This window comes from Lepidochelys kempii, chromosome 9, assembly GCF_965140265.1.
Source record: "Lepidochelys kempii isolate rLepKem1 chromosome 9, rLepKem1.hap2, whole genome shotgun sequence".
NCBI classification, from domain to species: domain Eukaryota; kingdom Metazoa; phylum Chordata; order Testudines; family Cheloniidae; genus Lepidochelys; species Lepidochelys kempii.
In genome coordinates this window covers 89,482,010-89,505,794 of record NC_133264.1, presented here as the reverse complement: position 1 = coordinate 89,505,794, position 23,785 = coordinate 89,482,010, and the positions used below count along the sequence as shown (strand labels likewise).

General features: G+C 45.6%; 3 protein-coding genes and 1 non-coding gene across 6 annotated transcripts; 1 reads left to right on the top strand and 3 right to left on the bottom strand.

The window, feature by feature from the left end:
* Positions 1 to 511: 511 nt before the first annotated feature.
* On the bottom strand, positions 512 to 4,647 carry RPL39 (ribosomal protein L39). Its single transcript, XM_073361327.1, has 3 exons — positions 4,541 to 4,647; positions 3,475 to 3,578; positions 512 to 890 (listed from the first exon to the last, which is right to left on the bottom strand). The coding sequence occupies exons 1-3, from the start codon at positions 4,541 to 4,543 to the stop codon at positions 842 to 844; spliced, it is 156 nt and encodes a 51-aa protein (XP_073217428.1). The 5' UTR covers positions 4,544 to 4,647; the 3' UTR covers positions 512 to 841.
* LOC140917814 (small nucleolar RNA SNORA69) lies at positions 1,467 to 1,598 on the bottom strand. The gene has a single exon (XR_012161005.1). It is a non-coding gene; the product is annotated as a small nucleolar RNA SNORA69 (small nucleolar RNA).
* Positions 4,648 to 10,217: 5,570 nt separating the features above from the next.
* UPF3B (UPF3B regulator of nonsense mediated mRNA decay) lies at positions 10,218 to 20,554 on the bottom strand. 3 transcript variants are annotated; one of them, XR_012160990.1, is made up of 11 exons: positions 20,387 to 20,554; positions 19,543 to 19,649; positions 19,293 to 19,399; positions 17,833 to 17,931; positions 17,074 to 17,184; positions 16,469 to 16,512; positions 15,268 to 15,456; positions 14,592 to 14,752; positions 12,376 to 12,688; positions 11,874 to 12,021; positions 11,283 to 11,350 (listed from the first exon to the last, which is right to left on the bottom strand). XR_012160990.1 is itself a non-coding variant. In XM_073361316.1 (10 exons), exons 1-10 carry the CDS (start codon positions 20,504 to 20,506, stop codon positions 11,204 to 11,206), a joined length of 1,398 nt encoding a protein of 465 aa, XP_073217417.1. In that variant the 5' UTR covers positions 20,507 to 20,553; the 3' UTR covers positions 10,218 to 11,203. The 3 variants fall into 3 exon arrangements, 2 of the variants coding, with proteins under 2 accessions (XP_073217417.1, XP_073217418.1); XM_073361316.1 differs by lacking the exon at positions 11,874 to 12,021 and having other exon boundaries at positions 10,218 to 11,350; positions 20,387 to 20,553; XM_073361317.1 differs by lacking the exons at positions 11,874 to 12,021; positions 15,268 to 15,456 and having other exon boundaries at positions 10,218 to 11,350.
* A 358-nt stretch (positions 20,555 to 20,912) lies between these two features.
* NDUFA1 (NADH:ubiquinone oxidoreductase subunit A1) lies at positions 20,913 to 23,763 on the top strand. Its single transcript, XM_073361326.1, has 3 exons — positions 20,913 to 21,107; positions 22,348 to 22,437; positions 23,625 to 23,763. Exons 1-3 carry the CDS (start codon positions 21,006 to 21,008, stop codon positions 23,643 to 23,645), a joined length of 213 nt encoding a protein of 70 aa, XP_073217427.1. The 5' UTR covers positions 20,913 to 21,005; the 3' UTR covers positions 23,646 to 23,763.
* Positions 23,764 to 23,785: the final 22 nt, after the last annotated feature.

Sequence of the window (23,785 nt, the reverse complement as noted above, 5' to 3'; positions counted from 1 at the left end):
AAAAGGGTTATCAGAATAAAGCAAACCGACTGGGCAGACTGTTAAATAGTAGCAAGATGTCATAGATAAGATGAATACAGCAATTTATGAGCACTAAGACAATACAGGATGGCATGTCCTGGTAACTTGGGATTTTCCAGGTTGCTTTAGAAGGGTTTGATTATTTTACTTATTCATGTAGAGTCCTTTGCACATTCTACATGAGTGTGACCCTCACTAGTTCAGCCACCTCTCTTTCTCAGTAGAGATTGACATTTTCTTTTAAGTAAGGGCAAGTTCATATTTCTAAATTGCATCCCAACTTCGGTTGTTAATGTGTAATTATGGCAAAAGGGTACAAAAGGGAGATACTAGTTTGGTCTACTTGTTTCAAATAGTACAGATAAGAGACTGGGATGGCAGGATCTTTTCTCACACACTGGTAAATGCTCACATTAATTTCAGTCTTTATTCTCCAGATTACCCACCCGTCTCAAGCAATGCATGTAATAAATTCAGCCAGAATCATTCATTCAAAGGATCAATAATGCTCATATTTATTAACAAACCTGCAAACTGGCAATACAAATTAAGTCAATATATTTGAGCACAGAAATAAAGAACACTAATTGAACAGAGTCTTCATTTTTCAGTTATAATATTCCAAAGAGTCTATTAAAGTTATCTTTCAAGACTACAGTTTGGTATGGTTTTGTTTTTAGGGGTGTGGGGCAAGAGAGGGAAGAACAACAAGATTCAACACTCCAAAATGGGTCAGTGATGGTTTTTGTAGCAATGTGTATTGCAGGACTTGGGGCAGGAGAGACGCATGTGTCATTAGAGTTCCCATGAGAGCAGCTCTTTACAAGCCCAGCTTGGTCCTTCTCCAATGTCTCCTTTTGGAGTTGTACCTAAAACAAAAGCAGCACCACTTAATAAGCAAGGCACACTTGACAGTCTGTAACACAGACCACAATAACAGTCAGAATGAACCCACTAGTAAGGAGCTGGAATCTCTTGTAAAGGTTTAGTTGGGAATTTGTCAATTAATTATGGTAAAAGAAAATTACTTCATATTCTTTTTTAAACTATTTTCCATAGGTACTTGCTTTCCTTTTTCACTAGGTATATGAACCCGTATTGGTGTAATAATATCAGCAGCTTTAAAAAAAGGTAAGTTCCCAGAAGCAAACTTACCTAGAGACAGCAGCACTGAGCATGGACATACACTGTGCCACTTTTAGAAGAGAAGACAGTCACCGATAGCCTAGAATTCATGAGTTCAAGTGCTGGCAGTAAAGAACTGGCTAGCTCTTAAAACATCACCACAAGTACCATTTTTACCAGAAGAAAACATTCACATTCCCAACAGAAGTGGAATCCGAGAACACAAGAGCAGTGCATTGCAGCATGGAAAAGCACTTTCCCAGGGAAATCCACTAAAGCATTCATTCAAAACCTGCATAATTGAAGATTATAAATGTCATACTTGTACGTGTTAATGATTAGTGGTTTCACCAATGCATAGGTGAAATCAAAGGCAATATTAACAGAGTTACTCTCAGCAGGAAAATGGCAGTACTCCCACAGAATGAAGCACTGTAATTGCAGCCTGCTTTATCAAATACTTTGGGCAGAAAACTCTTGCTTTTGGTGCATTAAGTGTTGGAAGACAAAAATAATTAAATTATGCACATTAGTAATACTAATGCTCAATATGCCTAGAACACAGCTAGATAGGTATCATCCCCCTTTTACAAATGGGTAAACCGAGGCACAGAGCAAAATGACTTTCCTAAAAACAGAGAGCAAATTAGCTGTAGTGACCACAATAGAACCTAGCAATCCTGACTCCCAGCCTCCTACTTTAACCACTAGCTACACTCACTCAGAGAAAAAAGGAGATCCAGCAGTGGAAAAAATAAAAGTACAATAATGAAATATACAAATGAACTGAAGGGAGTTTTTCCTGTAAGAGCTCTGTACTTCACCTGCAGCAGTTGACAATATAAATAAACCTAAGGCACTTTAAGAAATGCCCACCAAGTGTTGTTGTAGTTTAAGTTTTATTTATAATAAAGGTTAAGATTTTGTCACAGTTATTTTTAGTAAAAGTCATGGCGAGGTTATGGGCAATTTTAGGGGGGCCGCCCTTAATTCTGCGCTGCCTTCAGAGCTGGGTGGCCAGAGAGCGGCAGCGGGTGGCCAGGCGCCCAGCTCTGAAGGCAGCGCCCAGCCAGCAGCAGCGCAGAAGTAACGGTGGCAACACCATGCCATGCCACCCATCGGCACGGCTGCCTTCAGAGATGGGCGGCCAGAGAGTGGCGGTTGCTGACTGAGGCCCCAGGTCTGCAAGCAGCAGTACAGAAGTAAGGGTGGCAATGCCATGCCATACCACGCCATCCTTACTTCTGCATTGCTGCTGGCGCTGCTCTGCCTTCAACTGCCGCTCTCCAGCTGCCCAGCTCTGAAGACAGTGCCGCTACCAGCAACAGCGCAGAAGTAAGGGTAGCAGAACCGCAACCTCCCTTCCCCACAACTCCTTTTTGGATCAGGACCCCTACAATTACAACACTGTCAAATTTCAGATTTAAATAGCTGAAATCATGAAATTTATGATTTTTTAAATCCTATGACCGTGAATTTGAACAAAAATTCACAGGAGCCCATGACCTGTGACTTTACTAAAAAATAACTGGACGGGGGGGCTCCCCACAGGGCTGGGGGGCTCACAAACCTGGCTCCAGTGGCCACAGCCATTGGGGGAATCGGGGCAGCACACAGCCCCAGCTCCAGCTGCAGGGGGTGGTGGAGTGCGCATGGCCCCAGCCGAAGCTGCGGGGTGTGCACGTGCACACGCGTTCGCACAGTCCTGACTCCAACAGCAGCCATAGGAGAGGGACACACAATCCCGGCTCCAGCTGAAGAAGTCACAGATGTCTGGTGAAACTGGTAAATGTCATGGAATCTGTGACTGACGTGACCTCCATGACTAAACTGTATCCTTATTTATAATCTAGCACAAGCAAGTACCAACATGCAATAAACGTGGACAAAATCAAGTACAGTATTTCAGTCTACATATGCATTCTGGTAATGATTTGTGGTTACAAATCCTCCAAATGTTATGTATTAGCCCATCACCATACGCAGACCTTCAATGAAGGAAATTCTTTAGTAGTAAGATTCCCCAGACACTGTATTCCAGGATCAGGGGATGGATGCCGAGGGTAATCACAGATGGTTTTTCCTCACAACACATCCATGAGTACAAGACTCTTCGATCCACCTGCCACTACTCATAACGTAAATGGAGCTTGTATAACTAGGGGCTTTGGTCAGTACATCTGTGTCAGTAACGGATCTTCCCATTCCCAAGCAACACACAGCTATCTGTGCCAGCAGAAGTGTGTAATGCAGATATGGTCTATATATATTTTTTGATCAGGTGTGGCAGCAAGCTGTGAACTCTCAGAAAGCAATAGCTGTTTCTACCTGATCTTATTGCCAGTTTTCATGCGTATCCACTGTGGGATGGGCCGGTTCTGCTTTTGCTTCTTGGCAAGGAATCGCTTGATCTTGAAGGTCTTGTGGGACGACTGAGGGTGAAAAGATAAAGGGAAGACATTGGAGACACTCTCCCCTATCAGAAGTTGCATTCAGAGACCTCCCTACAGATGCCGCCTGAGCCTGTGAGTACTTGCCTACACACAGAAGTATCAGTGGTAACAAAACTAAAGGGGCAAGGTTAAACAGATTGAGATAAACTGGTGCAACTGTGTGCATAGGGGGACACTCTGCACCAGTTTCTCCCTATTCAAAGCTGCACCAGTTTAGTTAAACAGATTTAATCTCACACTTAAACTAGTGCAACCAAGCCTGACAAATATGGAGCTGACTGTGACCTCAGAGAGAGGGAGCAGCAGTACTTAAAGGGCTAAGTGGGACACAACAACCTGCATCCATTCCAGAGTTCAGTGGGCATCACAAACAGTAAAGACCACAAATCCTGTCTCCAACGCCAACGCTACCAAATGTCCCGGGGGGGGGGCCTCTGTACAGCACAGGGAGCGCTCAACCCCCCCTGCCTCCCAGGGATCAAGGCCACGCGTGTTAGCCTAGTGCTCCTCCACCAGCCAGCCTCCTTCCCCTACTGAGCTGGGGAGGGGGGGGGGCTCCGCATGGCCCAGCCCTGGGCCCCAATCCCCAGGCCCTATCCCCGCAGCAGCGGGTGCAGGAGGGCGCCCAGGACACGGTGTGACAGCTCCGGGCCCTGGGGCGCTGCGGGCGGGACAGTCCCTCCCCACGCCCACCGGGGGGGCCTCGCTCGCCGGCCTCAGCCTCCCGCCAGGAACCCGCTCGGGCGATCCGCGGCTGGCCCGGCTAGGAGCTGAGCAGGGAAGGGGGCGGCTCCTGTCCCAGACGCCCCCCCGCCCTCTGCGCCTGTCCCACCCCCCGATTCCACGCGGGGAGAGCCGCGGGGGGGGAGCCGGCAGACCCGGGCCCCGGGGCCGGGCGCGCAGCAGCCCGCGCAGCAGCGGATGGGGCTGGATTGTCTCACCATGGTGCGGAGCGACGAGCCGGTCACCACAATGGCGGCGCAGGGAAGGAACGGGCGGGGCGAGAGAGCAAGGGGTGATGGGGGGGGCGGCCGCAGGAACAGCGACACCCAGCGCCTCCCCGGCGCCGCTGCAGCCTCGGGCCTCGCCCTCTCGCTCACTCACGCCCCGCGCCTGCTGCGTGTTAAAGAGACAGCGCCTCAGGTGGAGGATGCCGAGCTCTCCGAGCGGCCAAAGCTGCTGGCCCGCCCGCTGTAACCCGCCCCAAAGACCGGGCCCATCAGACCGCCCCCCCCAAGCTGAGTACTCTCAGTGTTGTTGTGGTAGGACCTCCCAAACCCAAGGGGACAGGGCCTTAATGTATTCTGGTTGAGTAAATCTTTTGTTTTCTTAACATACAAGAGAATTCACCATCAAAAACCTGCCTTTTTGTGGAAATGAAAAAAGCGAGACATCCCCAGTTTTTAGAAAGTTCGCCTTACACAGTTGTCATTCCACTGTGAGCTTCTCAGGGCAGGGCCTGCGTCTTTGCTGCTGGCACAGGACTTGTGTGGGATCAGCGCTTCCCAGCTAGGCAAAGTCGGTCACACCAGTATTTGGATGGGCAGACTGAGGCCTTGTCTACACGAGCAAGTTGCAGCGCAGGGAAGCAGCTTTCTGCGCCGTAACTCCCGAGGTGTGCCCACTGCCAAGCCACGTAGTGCGCGGAAACTGCACACTTGCTGCGCTGCAGAGCTTTCTGCGCCGGGGCTACAGGGCCGCTGTGCCGGTGGAAAGAAAAGGAGGACTTGTGGCACCTTAGAGACTAACCAATTTATTTGAGCACCCGGGTCGATTACAGCGCTGCAATTGGCCCCTGGCAGGTGTCCCACAATGCCTGTTCTCGCCTCTCTGGTCATCGGTTTGAACTCTACTGCCCAGCCCTCAGGTGACCAAGCGTGAGCCCCACCCCTTAAATACCTTGGGAATTTTGAAAGTCCCCTTCCTGTTTGCTCGGTGACGGGTGCAATGGTCTCAGCGCATCTTTCCAGGTGACCAGGTCTGCTCCACGCACCAGGCGGTCCCCCGCTTGGAGCAATGCCGAGGTGCTGGACTTCAGCAGCATTTGGGGAGAGGAGGCTGTCCCGTGCCAGCTGCACTCCAGACGTAGAAATTATGATACCTACGGAGAGATTTTATGATGCATGACAGAAAGGGGCCATGACTGGGACACACTGTAGTGCAGGTCAAAGTGAAGGAGCTGCGGCAACGCCTACCACAAGGCGTGGGAGGCAAACCGCCGCTCCGGTGCTGCGCCCATGAGCTCCTGGTTCTATGAAGAGCTGAACTCGATACTCGATGGCGACCCCACCTCCACTGTGATACTAAGTGGCTTGCGTGCCAGTCGAGAGTGAACTGAGCCAGGAGGAAATCTTGGACAAGGATGGGGAGTAGGACCTAGAGGCAGAGAATGACTAGGAGGTCAGAGATGCATGCAGCCAGGAGCTTTTCTTTGTGCTGGAGGAGGCTAGCCCGTCACAGCTATCGGAGCTTGGCGAAGCACAAATAGGGGAGGAGGCCCCTGGTAAGTGGCTTTGATTTTGTGAATCGCTGAAGCGAATTGATGGGGGCAGGAGGGTTGCAGAAAGCAGGCTTGTGTCTGTATGATGCACGTACCACCCACATGCCTAGTCTGAGTGGCAGAACAGGGTGTTGATTGATTCCCTCACTTCTTGGGAATCTGCCTCAGAGGTCTCCACAGAACTCTCATGGAAATATTGGGGAATCTGAGACCACAGGTTCTTTGGCAGAGCTGCTTTGTTTCTTGCGCCATTAAGGATAACTTTCCTGCGCCACTCTGCTGTCACTGGGGTGTGTGTGTGAGTGGGGGGGAAATTCTGCACACAGGTGAGCTGCATAAGGGACAGGGCAGAAGCCCTTGGAGAAGACCCTCCCTTGATTCCCTGCTCACCCTCAGCAGCGAGGTATCTTCCCTAATGAACACAGCCTATGGAAAATGTGGGGACAGTAATGATTATAAGGCCCCCTACAGTGCTGGCTCTCCCCCAAGAGCCACGTGCCCAGTGTACAGTATGGTCCTGGAACACTGATTTCCCCTGCCCCTGTGGTTACTCTCCATTTTGGGGGGTCTTGTGGCTCATGTGTGCTTGCCTGGGGTCAGCCAGTTAGTGACAGGTATGTGAATAGTGGCTGTGTTTTAAATTACTGGATCAGTGGTCTGTGTGTTGCACACAATACTGCTTCCGTAAAATGTTGCATTTTGGCTTCACAGATATGACCTTGGGAGCCCAGCCTCCCTCTTTGTTATTGCTGGCTGAACGGCTGCGCAGAATTAGAAAGCGGCCACGAAGAACTAAAGAGGACGTTCTGTGTGATGTCACAATGCACTCTGCGGCCGAAAAACAAGAATTGAAGGAGTGGCAGGACAGCAAGAAGAGGGACCGAAAGGAGAACATGGCGCGCCAGAAGCCACGGAACAACTCTTAAATGTTACGGAGCTCCAGGCAGACACACTCCAAGCACTGCAAACCCAGCAGCTCCGCGCCCGTCCACCCCTGCAGCCACCCTCACAAAACTCTTTCCCATGCGCCCCCCAGACACCGCCAGCACACCCTGATCAACCTCCTGGCTCCAGTCTGTGCCCGTCGCATTCCACTCCTGTCCCATCACAGTCCAGCCCTGTGGATTCCCGGTACCCACTGCACTCAACACTGCAGTTTAGCCTTGCTGAAGTACAGTACCCACTGCACTGGACTCCAAAGGACAAGGTTGCATATGATACCTGGACATACACAAATCTTTAACCGTCCCGGGACCACACCTCCTCCTGGGACCCTCCCTTCCCCTATCCGCCACAGTGCTGGGCAGCGGTGTAACTGCCAGCGATGTAACTCTGCCAGTGTAGACAGACCCCTAAAGGAGCACAAGGGGCATGAGCAGAAAAGCTATAATAGAGTCAGTAGCTCACACTCCCCCTCCTCTGAATCTGACTTAAACCATTTCCTACCACAAGAGTGGGGGGCAGTTTGCTGCTAGAAATGTCACCTTTATCTCAGCAGACATATAAAGCATATAAAGATCTGCAGTAATGAAATACCCCCCTACTACTTTTTGTAGGGGATTGCTGCAGCTAACCTTCCTGTTGGAGCCCAATCGCAACTCCAATAGTTAACTTTCTGCTTTCCTAACCTCCTGAACTTTTTTTTCCAAACAAACTACTGTGGAGTGTTGCTCTGAGCTTTGAAATAAGCTGATGTTGCACCCTTGAGCTAACTTCTTTGCAAGAAGTGATCTCTGTGTATTCAGTAATTTGGAGATCAGTTTGTAGAGTACATGAAGTGCTTTAGGATCATAGTGGACCAAAGGAGCTATGTAAATGTAAGATATACTTTGCTGCTGTCTTGGGTAACCTGTGCATTGCTATGTGTCATATATAATTTACTGAGAAATATCACCATCCTAATTGTGATTATGGAAAGGTGAACTTGTTACTACAACCTGTTTACAGCAGTAATCAAGTTACCGTCTACCGTTGTAGGGAACAGATCACTAATTACAACCTTAGCATGCCTATCGACATAGCATGTCTATTCGACATTGGTGAGGCCTCATCTGGAGTACTGTGTCCAGTTTTGGGCCCCACACTTCAAGAAGGATGTGGATAAATTGGAGAGAGTCCAGCGAAGGGCAACAAAAATGATTAGGGGACTGGAACACATGAGTTATGAGGAGAGGCTGAGGGAGCTGGGATTGTTTAGCCTGCAGAAGAGAAGAATGAGGGGGGATTTGATAGCTGCTTTCAACTACCTGAAAGGGGGTTTCAAAGAGGATGGCTCTAGACTGTTCTCAATGGTAGCAGATGACAGAACAAGGAGTAATGGTCTCAAGTTGCAGTGGGGGAGGTTTAGATTGGATATTAGGAAAAACTTTTTCACTAAGAGGGTGGTGAAACACTGGAATGCGTTACCTAGGGCGGTGGTAGAATCTCCTTCCTTAGAGGTTTTTAAGGTCAGGCTTGACAAAGCCCTGGCTGGGATGATTTAACTGGGAATTGGTCCTGCTTTGAGCAGGGGGTTGGACTAGATGACCTTCTGGGGTCCCTTCCAACCCTGATATTCTATGATTCATGCAAGGAGTCAAAAGGAATGGGATATATTTCAAGATGAACATTTAAAAGCTTAAAGGCAAACAACATCCCCCCGCCCCCCAAATCAGAATTTGGGGCCCATTCCAATCTTTTACCAATTATATAGCCACTCTGAAGTCAATGTTAAGAATATCAAAATCACAACAATCTATTTTGTTTAACAAAGAGAAGGTTAAGGGGTGACTTGATTACAGGCTATATGTATCTACATAGGGAACAAATATTTAACAGGGGTCTTCTGTCTAGCAGAAAGAGTTATAATATGATCCAATGGCTGGAAGCAGAAACTAGACAGACTAGAAATAAGGTATAATTTTCTGACAGTAATTAATCACTGGAACAGTTTACCAAGGGTCATGGAGGATTCTCCATCACATCCAATCTTGATTTGAAAATTGTGTACTTTTTCTAAAAGTTCTATGTCCTGGTATACAGGAGGTCATACTACATTATCACAATGTTCACTTTTTGCCTTGGAATCTAAGAAACCAGACCAGGTCAGATTAGTGGTCTAGCCAGTCCAGTTTCCTGTCTGCCAGTAACTGTACCAGATAGGAAGCTGAAAGGAAGTATGTAATGATCAATTATAGGATAGCCTGTTGAGTGGCTCTGCTAAAACATCTGGCTCTGGTAAAATGAGATTGAGCACAGCTAGTACAAGCAAGGAAAGGAAGTGTTACTAGTTACAGACATTTTATCTTCAATGGTTAAAAAATAATTCAAATACAATTTGCGATGAAACTTGGTTACCTTGAAAGATTCCAATTCTGACTGCATTATATGGTACCTCAGAAATAGAGAGCACTGCTTTTTCAAAGGGTTTTGGTAGGTAGTATTTAATTCAAAGATCTGTATATAACGGTCTGAAAGGAAATACCTACATTCAGTTTAAGAGAATAGCGTTTGGTTATTTGTGATTACAGAGGTGCAGCAAATGGAATTTGGAGATCAGACTTCTTCCAACCTTCTTATTCTCATGAACTAATGATTATGACAAATTACTCTGGACTCCGAGAAGAAAATATCATTAGGCCCACCTCTCTTGCTGTGTCATCTTTGAATAAGATCAGCCAGCCACCAAGGAAAGAGAGAAGACCATTGTGGCTATTCCCTTGCTGCTAACCGATGTGGAGTTTTGGTTTTTTTTAAATGTTAGATTGGCCTTTTAGGAGAAAAGTAGGGGAAAGGTGGAGTTTTTAATAGTAGTAAAGGAAAGACTCATTTCTGCATTTGGAAGGTTTCTCTCCACTAACAGTTTTATTTTTACAGGTTTGGGTTTTTTTTGTAAAGTAACATTATGCACTGTAATTTAGCTACAGTGATATATATTAGTTTAGTATTCTCGGTTGTTCTCCGCAGAGTACAGGGATTTTTTGTTATTGAGTTTGAAGCCATTTGACAATCTTAACTAATGTACAATATTAGTGTGAAAAGCTTTGATAAAGGATAAATACAGTTCATGAGATAAGGCTAGCTCTGTGTCATGCCCCTAAACAGAAAAGTCTCACTGAAGACAAATAAGTTAAAGTATCTTTGATTTTTGAGATATTTTATTGGTTTTAGTACAAAACAGCTAAGGCTAAAACTTGCTAGCTTCAAGAGGATCGTTATTGGTGAAGTTTCTTCTGGGCAGTGAAATAACACTCCAATGGATCAGGAAATATGAAGCAGAGATTGAAATGACACGTTTCCTACTTTTAAGACACTGAAAACAAGAGGGAATGCTTGAAAAGAATCAAACGCTTTACACAGCTATACTGAATTAAAAAAAAAATTGTTTCAGTGTAGGTAGACAGACATTACATGACAATTTATCGAAAAAAGAAATACCCAGTAATAAAATTATTCCTACACTGCAATCTTTTAGTTCAACTATTTCATTCAGTAACCCACTTCCTACATGGAAGATTCTTTATAAGGCCTCTCCCCACTTTCCAAACTTCCTACTGCTTCTATCTTGAAAAGGTTTGTTCTGCAGAAAACCAGGAAAGGCTTCTCCAGATCACTGATGACCCAGCTACCACAGTCTGAGAACTCTGTTTTAGTGCTAGGATTACAGTGTTTATTTGTAACTATTGTAGTCTCAGACCAAACACCTCGCAGCATAGCAATATAGGATGTTAGCTTTTGAGCAAAACTGCAGCTTTAACTTTGCTCCTCTTTTTAAGTGTAACACACACTGGTTCAGGACCACTTTACAAAAGAGCTCTGGTTTTAGATCCAGGTGTCATTCCTCCTGACCACATGACTCACATTTCTCATACTTAAGGCCACAAAAAGCTTTTCTACTTTGCAAACTGCAAACATTTTTTCTCCATTGTAGTCTGATGCTATGAAAATAAATTCCAATAACAATGAGAACACATTTCAAATTCTGAGGTTCTTTAACCAGAAACATCCAACAGCACAATATCCCCTTTTCTTCCTTTGTTCCTTCTCTTTGAAGGCACTTCTGGATTGCGTAGTACATGCTCTTTGGCTGCTTAGATAATCAGAACACATAAGGCCTGTGTGCTAATCACTCCTCTTCTTTTGTATTACTGGTCTCACTTTCCTGTTTTTTATCTGCTCCTTGGTCTGCAGACTTTGTAGCAATGTCTTCATAAGGACACAGTCTACTTCGACTTCGAACTCCTGGCTGGTATAGCTGCATTGCTGGACGATCCTGAAATAAATCAGAAGGTAGCAGACTGTCTTATAGCCAAAGCATCATACTAATTCCTATAATTTCTAAAGGGATGATACAAAAAAAAAAAAAAAACACACACACCACACAGACCACTTCAGACTTTCCCAAAATACTATTAATTATTCAGTGACACCCAACATTACAAGTTCAATGACAAAGAGTAACTGCCGAAATAGCACCGATGAGAATGCTGCTTTAGATTATGTACCCAAGTATTTTAAAGCATTCACAATGATAATATTTTAAGTAACAATTCAGTTTGTCCTCTTCAAGCACATGAGCAAATTTCAAAGCTTCTCCCAAGGAAAATTTTTTAACTAAACCATGAAAAGCATACACCGTAGGTGCTGCAAATGTAGAATTAATGCACATCTAAACTGGATGTATTCCTATCAATGGAAGGAATACATATTTTGGGGGTATTCTGCATACAGAACTATATGTACATTAACATGGGGTCTGTGCTATGACACTACATAGCAGTGTGCCTCTCTTATACCTGACGCAGCAGCCTCTGCAGTGTTTTGGAGAAGGTATAATACGGGTGGCTGCCTGCTATATCATTTTCTCTCGCTTACAGAGATGTACTTTCTGGCATTAACCCACACGCAGCATCTGCAAGAATCTGGTCCTACCATATCAGTTCTCTGGTGACACAAAAGTTAAAAAGCCAATGTTTATCTGCTGGCAAAACCAGGACAGACATTTATTCACTTTTGTTCAGAACTTGCCAGTAACAGCTGGATTTGTGCATAATTCCTATAAAGGCAATAAGAAATTTGCCAAGACTAAGTTTATCTTAGCAGCAGCAAAGCTTACAAGATCGGTCTATTTTTCCCTCATACATGACAGCAAAGTTTACAGCTGAATTATTATATGAGGGAGAAAAAAAATTCCAAAAGGTAAGAAATAGCATGACCCTCCCCTTAATTAACATTTACCATAAAACCAAAAACGAGGCCTTATAGAGCGGGTGTGAATTTAAAGAGAGCCAGCAGCACCTTGTTTCTGATGCGATCTCTCTTAGCTGCATCCTCTTTTTTGTCATCTTTGGTTATTTTCTCAGCTTTTTCTGTGTTGCCTGTAAAGTCTGGAAGATCACTTTTCCTTCCTCTCTCTCTGAGTGAGTTTATCTCCTTTTTCACCTCTTCCTCTTTTCTTCTAAAAACTTTTTCTTTCTCAAAGCGTTCCTTCTGCCTACGACGCTCTTCGTCTTGGCGTCTCTGTTTTTCCCGCTGCAGTCTCTCATATTCTCTCTCTCTTTCAAAGTCTCTCTCCCGGTCCCTGTAATCTTTTCCATATTCATCTTCAGATCTGTATGAAACACACAGCGAGAAATTAAGCTTAAAAGATTGGATAATCAAAATCACAGATCTGTGTAATCAATACCACAGCTCCAAATTTGCGTCAATGTTATGAGACACGGATTTGTAGATTTTAGACAAGAGTTAAAATATCCTAGAAGCCTTTATCCTAGAAGCCAGTCATATTTTACTACAAATACAGAAATAACTGCAGTGAGGATGTAATCCTACCTGTAGTGTTCTCGCTCATTATCAAGGAAGTTTCACAGTTCTAGCCACATAGCTGACTAAGTCCCTCTGTGGCCTTGGAAATTACTTAAATCTCTTTCTCATTCCTCTGACACATGGGGGAAACCCACACCTGTATACATCACATGGATGTTGTGAGGATTAGTAATTGCAGCACATGGTTGTCATTCTGGGCTGCATTCTGGCATAAGAACAGCCATATTTTTCCTTCCTGCCAAGGCCTCTAAAGAGATATGCATTATGAGTATTGTGGACTTAAAGTGGCCCCTGTGCTCCCAGAAGCTGCTATAAGTGCAATCTATGGAGCTGTTCTCATTTATGCTAGAGACTGTGGAACCCCAAAGCCAGCCCCAGAATTTGGAGAGCACAGAGGTGGCTTAAAGCCATCTTTGCCAAAGGGCTGTGCCTCCTGAATTGGGCTCCAGCTCCTGAGCTGGGCTCCATTTGTAAATATCTTCAATTGAAAGGCCAAGTATTATTGATAAAACACTAAAATTTGTTTATTAAATGAACAGATATGAAATAGTTCAAGTCCAGACGGACCTCCCCCCACCCCTGATCATGAGTACACTCTCCTAGACAATTCAGATCAGAGACATTACTTCATTTGAATTTAAAAGCTGTTCCAGAACAGCGCACCGTAAGTTTTAAATTACTAGTCTAGAAGGGTTGGGTTTTTCTGGTAAGTCATATATACAGTACAGACCTGTTTACGCGCAAACCCGCTTAACACGTGGTTGCGCCATGCCTCCCAGTGCTACCTATTTAACATGGGAGACTCGTTAACACACAGTACAGGAACTTGCTATGTAGCACTACAGATTTGCTCACTAACTCGCTGACATAGAAACTGACAGGAAGTGCGGAGCGGAAACATGTTGTACATCTTTACCGATATTGGTAAAGATGTATCATGCACACTTAGTCATGCTAGAGAGTTATATAGTAATATGTATACTACATTACAAAATTTTAACCGTAGGCCTAATATAATAGCAGAGGGCAAGTGTCAGCATTCCTACACTGTAGAAGAAAAGCTAGTGGCAATAGATCGAGTAAATAGTGGAGAAACCCAGGCCAACGTATCGAAAGATATTGGACTTGCCGAATCTACTCTCTGAGGACGGCTAAAAAATGAACCTAAACTGAATGGCTTTGTACAAAATATTGATTCTGCCGTGAGGCCCAAGTGAAAACGTGTGCGCTAGTCAGCAAACCCCACAACAGACAAAGCCATGCCCACGGGGTTTGCTCAGGAAAGGCTGAAAGGAATGCCGCTAAGTGGGTCAATTCTTCATGCCCAAGCAACAACATTTGGAAATTTAACGGGGGATGAATCATTCCAAGCCAGCAAGGGGCTTATAAGTAGTTTTAAAAAGCGTCATGGCATAGCGCAGGTATCAATTTTTGGAGAAAGCCGATCAGCCGATGAATTGGCCACCAACGCGTTTCATCTGCGGCAAATGACAGACTTCATAAGAAAAAAAATGTGAGCCAGAAAGAGCAAAAAACAACAGCGTTTTTTTCTAAGTGAATCATAGACACTTTTTTCAGCATGGCCCTCTTAACCCACGGTCTGTTAACATGCCGTCATACGGTTGGACTCCCGACATCCGCATGTAAAAGGGGTCCATATTGTACTAAGTACTGGAATACTAACTAACTTTTTTCCCTTCTCTTCTTTAGTCTCTCCATCGGATCGTTTGGCTGACACACTGCTTAGTGTGCCAGCAGCTTTTTCCTCCCTCACATTTTCTTTTTCCAGTTTCTTGAACTTTTCCTTTTTCTCCAAGTCTCTTTCATCTTTCTCTGGTTTCTTAAGTAGCTGTGAAGAAAACACATGTTCTTTTTAATCAAAGGCTCATTCTAATTCTACTCTGTAGCACAGTATAATTCAGCTACTCGGTTGAAGTGACTTCTGCTTAACATGAGAAATATTCAAATATGTAACTAGTTAATTCCATACTCACTATGCTCAGAGGTAATAACGTCTACAACTAAAATAATGATCCCAATCCCAGAATAGGATTCATTTCCCCCGTACAATATGAGAACAAGATCAAATATATCCAGTTACCCAGATTATATTAAATTCATATGTTCTGAGGAACAAAAGCATAGACACACGTATTCAAATGAAAATTTCTTATTAGAGATAAAGAAATTAACAACATACAAATCCTTACTGTACTTTAACAAAAGCATGAACATTATGAAATAACTAATCTACACCTACAAGATCATGAATTACTCTTGGTTACGTATTCAGTGAACACATTTTGTATGCAACTTTTACAGGGAAGGGGGAGGAAAAGTCTATAACAATGACATGTTCTGTACTTTAATCTTTGGTTCATCCTTTGATTTATCCCTTTCTTTCTCTGGGCATTTGTCAACTTTCTTCAGTTTTTCTGCTTCCTTTCTCTTCCTTCTTTCTTCTTCTTTCCATTTCCTCCTTTCTTCTTCTCTTTGTCTTTTTCTTTCCAGTTCCCTTCTTCTCCTCTCCTCTCTTTTTTCTTCTCTCAGTCTCTGGAAGGGGGAGGGGGGGGAAATTACATTTCCCACATTAGAAAAAGTTACTCTTAAAAGTTCCATAAGATACCATGTCCTGAAATGACACAAAATTCTCTAAAATATACTGCTTTATAAAACATTGCGTCTCCCTTTGTACCCTTCTTTTAAGCAACTTATTGAAAGCTTCAAAATTCACTGGAGCAGCATTACTATGTATATTTCAGAAATCATTAACTCCATATTTTAATGGAAGTTCAAATGAAAACACCCACACATCAGAACCCACCCTAAAAAGTTACACACACCTGGAAGAAAAATAGGTTCATAAGAGAGAAATCACCAAGAGGGCATTAATTTGAGTCCTGGTAGCTACAAACAGTATTTTAAACAGAATATGGCTTGCCAATCACACAGCTGCAGCTCACATGACTCAGTGTTCCACTGAGACAAGGACTGTTATTAAGCCACCATATTAACCAAAATATAGCTTGATATCAATACTCTGGGAGCCAGTATCAATCCCCCGCTAAACAGTTTGTTAAGCATGAACCCAGGTTATACCAAGTATTTGGGATAAAGAGTACAAGAAAACCCCATCCCATTTTAAACATGATTATAATCATTAGACTAAGGCCCTGTACACACTACATTTTTCCTCTGCAAGCATGTCCAGCTTCCCTGCTGGATCTGCTCCACTACACTTACCTACGCTGAGCAACATGGATTCAGTCCTGTAGCATAAAAAACAGTTGTAGGACATTTCCTCCCCCTCCCACTCTTTTTAAAAAAATGTTTCACAACTTTCTTCTGAGGAGAAAAGGAAGCGCTCCCACCTACCTGAACAATTCTGTAGCTCTGGGAGAATTATTTAAAACAAGGTCTTTAGATCCATTTATCACAAAAAAAAAAAAATCTTGCTATACAGACATCACTGTACATACACAAAGTTTTAAGAGCAAATTATCAAAAACTGTAACCAAAAAAGACTCTACATAGATTCTACATAGATTACACAGAGAAATCATACCTGTTTGTTTTTCAAGAAGTTCAGAAGGGGAGTTGTCTTTTTAGCTAAATAAACATTAAGAATATAAATATTTTTGCCTTTACAAATATCAAGATATGTTTTCATAAGTTAGATGGGAAAGACTTATCTCAGTCTATATTAGGTTTTGCTCAGTTTCAGTCTTATTGTACCGCAACTTCTCTCTCTCTCTTCTTGAAATGTATACCCCTCATTTGCTTATAAATGGCTACGTCTCCTCGTGTAATATTTTAGCTAAACTAAATGAGTCGTAACTTACATTCATGTATCACTTCCCATCCCACAGTACTAATATTAAAGGAGCCAATGCACCCCTTACTGGAATTTAACAGCACATAACACAAGTGTTTAGTATACATAGCGGAGAAGATTACAATATCCAATTTAAACTAAAAAGAGGGACTGGAGCAAAGATGAATAAAAGTAGATCTTCACTTGTAGTATTACTCTAAGGACTTAATGATACTAAATGATCTAAAAAGGAATGTCCCCAAAGTTCAAAAGTCGTAAACCTACAAAAGATTGTACGTCATATGTTTTCCTATATTGCGAGAAGAGGTTCACATTTAAGATATCAGTTTTCATACCTATTAACTCTTTGTTTCTTGCCTCTATTTCCTCTAGTAGTGTTTCAGGAGTTGATGTTAACTTTTCATCATCTGCACTGTAACTTTCCAAAAACTTCTTATACTCTGGGTCTGGAGAGAAAGATCGGTTTGTGCTACAAAATACACATACTAACCCCTCTTCTGGGAGTTTCAATAGTCACTCTGCATTTTCAAACTTATGAACAAACAAGAATGGGTCATATAGTCTTATGAGCTGCTGCTCGATATTTGTCTTTAGCCAAGTTAAATCAAACTCTGAGGCAGGGACTATGTCGGGTTACGTTTTGTAAAGTACATAATTAATAGTAATAATGCAAGATTTTAACAACGTTATTCCATAGTGTGCTTATTAAGACATTTTACTGGTTTTGCAGTTGTCTGTTTTTCTTTTAGTGTACCAAGCCTGCAAAAGCTAACTGAGACAGGGACCATCTTTTCATTACATGTGTGGGCGTTACCTAGTACAACAGGACCCTATACCTTGCCGGGGGCCCACTAGGTACTATCATAATATCAATAATACCATAAGTACTTTTGTTATAGTACAATAGACAAGTTATTTTGAAAAAAAAAAAAGAAATGTAATTGTTGCATGTTAAGTGTTTAGTATCAAACATTATTTTGTTACACTAGGACACCACACAGTCAAAATAAATTCAAATTTCTGTTATCAGATACCATGCACCACATAAATCTCCACATATTCATGCATGCAACAAACAATTCTAGTAGTTGTACCATCATCAATAGTCCCAGTTTTGGCATCCTTTTTCTTATTCTTCTTTTTTGCAGATTTTTGGAAAGGTGCAAATTCGACTATGGCAGCATACTCCTGACCTGTTAATAGTAAAATGTTAAAACTGTTTAATCACCAAGGTAAAAAAACAAAAACAAAACAAAAACACTAAAATCTTGACAGTGTATTATATTGGAGGAGGGACACTGGGGCATGTTTATAAGAAACAATACTAGAACAGATAAATTGATAGTAGCTATGAAATTTGTCATGTGATTAGATATATAAACACATTATTTATAACCCTTTCATCGCAAGAGGGTCTCAAAGCACTTTCCAGACTATACACAAAATACATACAAAATTACATTAAAAGAAAGTTAAAGTTGCAAAATGTAATACTCAAAAGTTAAGAAATGCCAGAGGTAAGGTTGCTCAGGTAGCCTTAATTCAACATCCTGATATTTATGCATTATGATGACATACTGTTCCCTCCTCCCCCCACAATTCCTGCTTCATTCACTGGGCGGGGGGAGAACACTGTGTGTTCAACTGGGAACATGGAGAAAGGGGAAATGTCTGTTCTTGACAAAATCCAATATGATTGACAAAACGTCCATGCAGAACAGAGAAGAACTTGATTTTCAAGGGTGTCTTTCAGAAGAAAGATAATAAAAGTTGCATGGATTCAATGTATCTACCACGTAAGGTATATATATAGTGAATTACCATGTCTAAGGGGGGGGGGGGGGAGTAGTTTCAGAGAATCTAGGTAATTTAAATGCCTTCTGAATAACTGAGGCTTCAATTGTCATAGCTCCATTTCACAAAAAGCAACTGGTTGGTGGAAGATGAAAAATAAAAAAATTAAAAGTAAAATCTCTCTTAAAAAAATACACCTATAAAAATATCCAAATAAAACAAGAGTTTAAGGGTGAAATTCTGGCCCCACGGAAGTCAATTGGAAACAGTGGCAAGACTCCCGTGGAGCCAGAATTTCACCCAGAATATACATGTTAGAGGATATCAGCAAAAACACCAATAAGCTTTAGTATTAGATGCTGAATGCTCCCAACAAACCACATAAGTGTCAGTTCAGTATATTGTTAACTAAACTTAGATTATATACATGTAAATTACTAATGGGCTAGAATTCCCCTTAAGCAGTTTGTTTAAAAAATTTAGCACTAATACTGCTTTAAAAAGGGGGATTTATTGTTATTATTTTAAGCTATATTTAAAATCTACTACACAAAGCGTGATGAAGTTTATCAAAAAGACTACATGCAGACACCATATATTTAATCACAATATATGGTGCCCAAGTATAATTATGGCACTAAAAGAAAGCATACAATAAGAAAAAATCTGGGAATAAACTACTTGACAATCGCCTAAATGTCATCTAATATATCTGATATACAAACATTTTAGTATATAACCAAGTTTTATGTTTACTTGCCTTTGTGATCAACAAAAACATAACCATCAAAACGATCCCTGAACAGTACTATGTCTTCTTGGTTTTTAAAGTTGATGTATGCTCTGGAAAACATGTGAGGATACAAACTGCAAAAGGACAAAAAATAGTAATGTGTAAAGAAATGAAGTTGGCTAGTTGCTCATGATTTTAACTATACACACTATAGACAAGTGTAAATTAATTGACATACTAGAGTTACATGAAAAAATTGAAACTTGAAGTGTTGTACCTGGAATCGTTCGCAAAGAATTCAAAATAGTCATGTTCAGGCAAAGGCTGAAGATGTTCTTCAAGTTGTTCCTTGGTCAAACTGGGAGGCAAGCGTCGAATTACCACCTTAACACAAGAATTTTAAGAGAGTGTAAATTAGTGTCTGCCCCTGACTTTATTTCAGATTTGTTATTTGAAAGATGCTGTAGGATAACAGAGCTAAGTCGACAACTGTGGCTCATGAGGAGATGGGTGAAATTTCACCCAGCATAACTTCAATGCCATTTTTATATCCAAAGTACTGAGTGACCTAGAAACATCACAATTCTTCAAGGAAGCACAGAAAGACTGGGGGCCTGATCCAGCTCCCACTTAAGTCAAAGAAAAGACTCCTACTCATTTCCCAAAGGGAGCAGTCTCAGGCCCCAAGTAAGGAAACGTGGTTCAGTGATTAGAGCAAGAAATTCAAAGGAAAGATTCCTGAGCTCCGTTCCCTAGTCTACCACTAACCGCCTGTGCTGCTCCGAGCAGGTGACTTGGGCCAAACAGTTCCCAAGTGGTGGCGAGTGGGTCCGGCTGCCACCCAGGCCCTGCTGACAACACTCACAACGCCACGCGAGCGCCAAGGGGGCTCAGACCTCGGTATCCCAGGCTGGGCCCCGGAAAACGAAACGCCGCCAGGCACCCGCCGCGTTTGTAAGGGGTTACCCCGGGCGCCCTGCCCCGGCATGGCCCCGTCCGGGCGCTGAGGCGCTGGGGTCCGCGGCGCTCGGCACGGGGCTCGACTGAAACCTCCGCGGGGCCCAGCCAGGGGCTGAAGCCGCTCCCCCAACGACGCGGGACGGCCCCGCCCCCAGCCTCACCTTGCTGAGCGTCTCCTTCTTGTCCTTGGGCCGCTCGGGCTCCCCGCCCCCCCGGAGATCCAGGGGGGCCCCGGGCGCCCGCTTCTCCTTAGGCCTAGTGTTCTCCTTATCCTCCTTCATCCCGTCCTCCGGCCCACCGAGCCACGCCCCCTCTCGCCCATTGGCCGCGGCGCCTCTCGCGGGATCACAGCCTTAAAGGGCCACGAACCACCACCTCGCTCCGGAGGCGCCTCCTCAAGGACACAGCCCCGGGGGGATGGGAGCTCCCGGCATGCACTGGGGCTAACGGGGGCGACCGCCCCCGGCTAGCTCCCAGCAGGCCGGTCATGGGGGCCATGGGAACTTCCTTGCGCCCGTAGCACGCCTAGTGGGACGCTGTCACTGAGGGGAACCTAGCCCCGCCCTATCGCTGTTGTGCTCGTGACACTTCCAGCGGTCTTTGCCTCGGCACAATGGCGGCGGCACGCCGCCGTGATGCATGCTGGGTAGGCGGCGCCGTGGGGCGGGGCTAATGCGCCTGCGAAGTGGTGCTGCCTGCGCGTGCGCGTGCGCCGAGCTTGGGGAGCCTCGCTCTAGTGGCGCGGTCGGTGGCGGCGGAGCGGCTCGAGCGGGCGCCGGGATGTGGTACGAGATCCTGCCCGGCGCGGCCGTCATGTGCCTGTGCCTGACCATCCCCGGCGTGTCGCTCACCCACATCCACAGATACCTCAACGGGGGCAAGGTCAGGGCGGAGCCAGGAGGGGCTGGGCCGGCTCCGCACGGCAACGGGGGGTGTCGTTGGGAGGGGGGGAGCGGGCGCGGGGGGTGACGTTGGGAGGGGGGGAGCGGGCGCGGGGGGTGACGTTGGGAGGGGGGGAGCGGGCGCGGGGGGTGACGTTGGGAGGGGGGGAGCGGGCGCGGGGGGTGACGTTGGGAGGGGGGGGAGCGGGCGCGGGGGGTGTCGTTGGGAGGGGGGGAGCGGGCGCGGGGGGTGTCGTTGGGAGGGGGGGAGCGGGCGCGGGGGGTGACGTTGGGAGGGGGGGAGCGGGCGCGGGGGGTGACGTTGGGAGGGGGGGAGCGGGCGCGGGGGGTGACGTTGGGAGGGGGGGGAGCGGGCGCGGGGGGTGACGTTGGGAGGGGGGGAGCGGGCGCGGGGGGTGACGTTGGGAGGGGGGGAGCGGGCGCGGGGGGTGACGTTGGGAGGGGGGGAGCGGGCGCGGGGGGTGACGTTGGGAGGGGGGGAGCGGGCGCGGGGGGTGACGTTGGGAGGGGGGGGAGCGGGCGCGGGGGGTGACGTTGGGAGGGGGGGGAGCGGGCGCGGGGGGTGACGTTGGGAGGGGGGGAGCGGGCGCGGGGGGTGACGTTGGGAGGGGGGGAGCGGGCGCGGGGGGTGACGTTGGGAGGGGGGGAGCGGGCGCGGGGGGTGACGTTGGGAGGGGGGAGCGGGCGCGGGGGGTGACGTTGGGAGGGGGGGAGCGGGCGCGGGGGGTGACGTTGGGAGGGGGGGAGCGGGCGCGGGGGGTGACGTTGGGAGGGGGGGAGCGGGCGCGGGGGGTGACGTTGGGAGGGGGGGAGCGGGCGCGGGGGGTGACGTTGGGAGGGGGGGGAGCGGGCGCGGGGGGTGACGTTGGGAGGGGGGGAGCGGGCGCGGGGGGTGACGTTGGGGGGGGGAGCGGGCGCGGGGGGTGACGTTGGGAGGGGGGGAGCGGGCGGTGACGTTGGGAGGGGGGAGCGGGCGGTGACGTTGGGAGGGGAGCTGACGTGGGCGGGCGCTGGCGGGGGGGACACCCCTTGCCCGGTGCTTGTGCCGAGTGAGCCGCTGGAAACCAGCAGAGGGCGCTGCTTCCCTTCCCCCACCCCGGGAACTACTCGGGGCCGTGTCCGAGCCCGGGGTCGGTGGCCTGGCCTGGCCTGGCCCGGCGGCAGCCTCCTGCTCCCCGCGCCGTCTCCCAGTGCGGTGACACGTTGCTCTTCGTGCGCAGGAAAAGAGAATTGCTCGCCAGCCCTACCAGTGGCACCTGATGGAGAGAGACCGGCGACTGTCGGGGGTTAATGAATACCATCGGTCCAAGGTAAATCCCTTCCAACGGAAAAGGAAGCTGATCTGTAACTACAAGGCAGCTGAACTCTGCAAAATCCAAACGCCTCAAAATTCAACTAACCAGGAGTTGAAAACTCGAGTTGTAGGTCTCTGCAGTGAGCACTTGCTATTGTTTGAGTTGAGTTAGACCCTTGACTGGGTTCTGCTCTCTGATACTTCAGTATAAAGGCACCAGTCTTGACGGTACCCGAGGGTAGAACTTAGCCTGCTAACTGGAGCAGACAAGAAGTGCTTATTTTTAATATATTGTCTTACAGTTAATCAATGGACTCTGATGGGTTCAAATCTAGACCAATCTTTACAAACTGTAGGCCTGACTCTCTTAGCATTAGTGTCTTTTCATTCTCCCTTGATACCTTCAGTGCAGACTTGCTACTGCTAGTACTTAAAGGTGACCTGTAAAGAGCTTTTTTAAGTGCCCGTATTTGTTGCTTTATAACATACAAAGAAAGCCTGTAATATTTTATTAGAAATGGCCTGGTCAGTTTTTTCTAGGAGTCTGTGTGATGTTTTTAAGCATGTATATTATGAGCTGTCACATTAGTGGAAGGGGTTGGAATGTTAAATTTGTTACGTCCTTTTCCCAAGCCTTATTTAGTCATTGAAGTGAAATAGGGGTTAACAAAAACAAGTTTTAAACAGTGACAAAATTCCCTTCCTTTCCTGCTGAATTGCTCAACTTTTCACTCTCCCCTAAAGTGATGTAATTTCACTGGTTCTGCAGTTAGCATAGAATGTTCCTGAGCAGACAAGACCTAAATGTCTAATGTAAAGAACAAGGGGTGTGTCGTACATTCCTTTGAAAAACCTTTTCAGGGCACCTTTAGTCATACTAAGGTAGGGATGGTATAATTTGCATGGGGTAGCCTTGATGAGGTGGGTCTCTTCCCTTCATAATTTCTGTGATGCTATCACTGTAGTTTGCCTAGTGCTACCACCCCACCCTTTTAATTGTACTTTAGTGATTCTCTTCCCCCCTATTTTTTAAAAAATTGTATCTTCCAAAAAACATGCAAACTTCTTATTCTGCTGAGGAATTTATGGTTAAAAAAAGAGTAGTAAGTTGATGTGTGTACGTTTCTGAGAAACGTAAACAAGGCAGTGAGATTGGTGTAAATTCTATATGGATAGTTAAGAGTGTTTCACTTTGTTTTTCAGGGATTGGAGAACATTGACTAAGAAGCAACTTGTTGAGTGAAGAGTCCTAATTCCTGTACAAAGCAGTTTAGCTCCAGTAAACATGCATTTATATTTGATGCAATGTGTTATATGGTGCACATAAATCTTGAAAATGAAAGTGGGTTTCTGAATTTTTTATT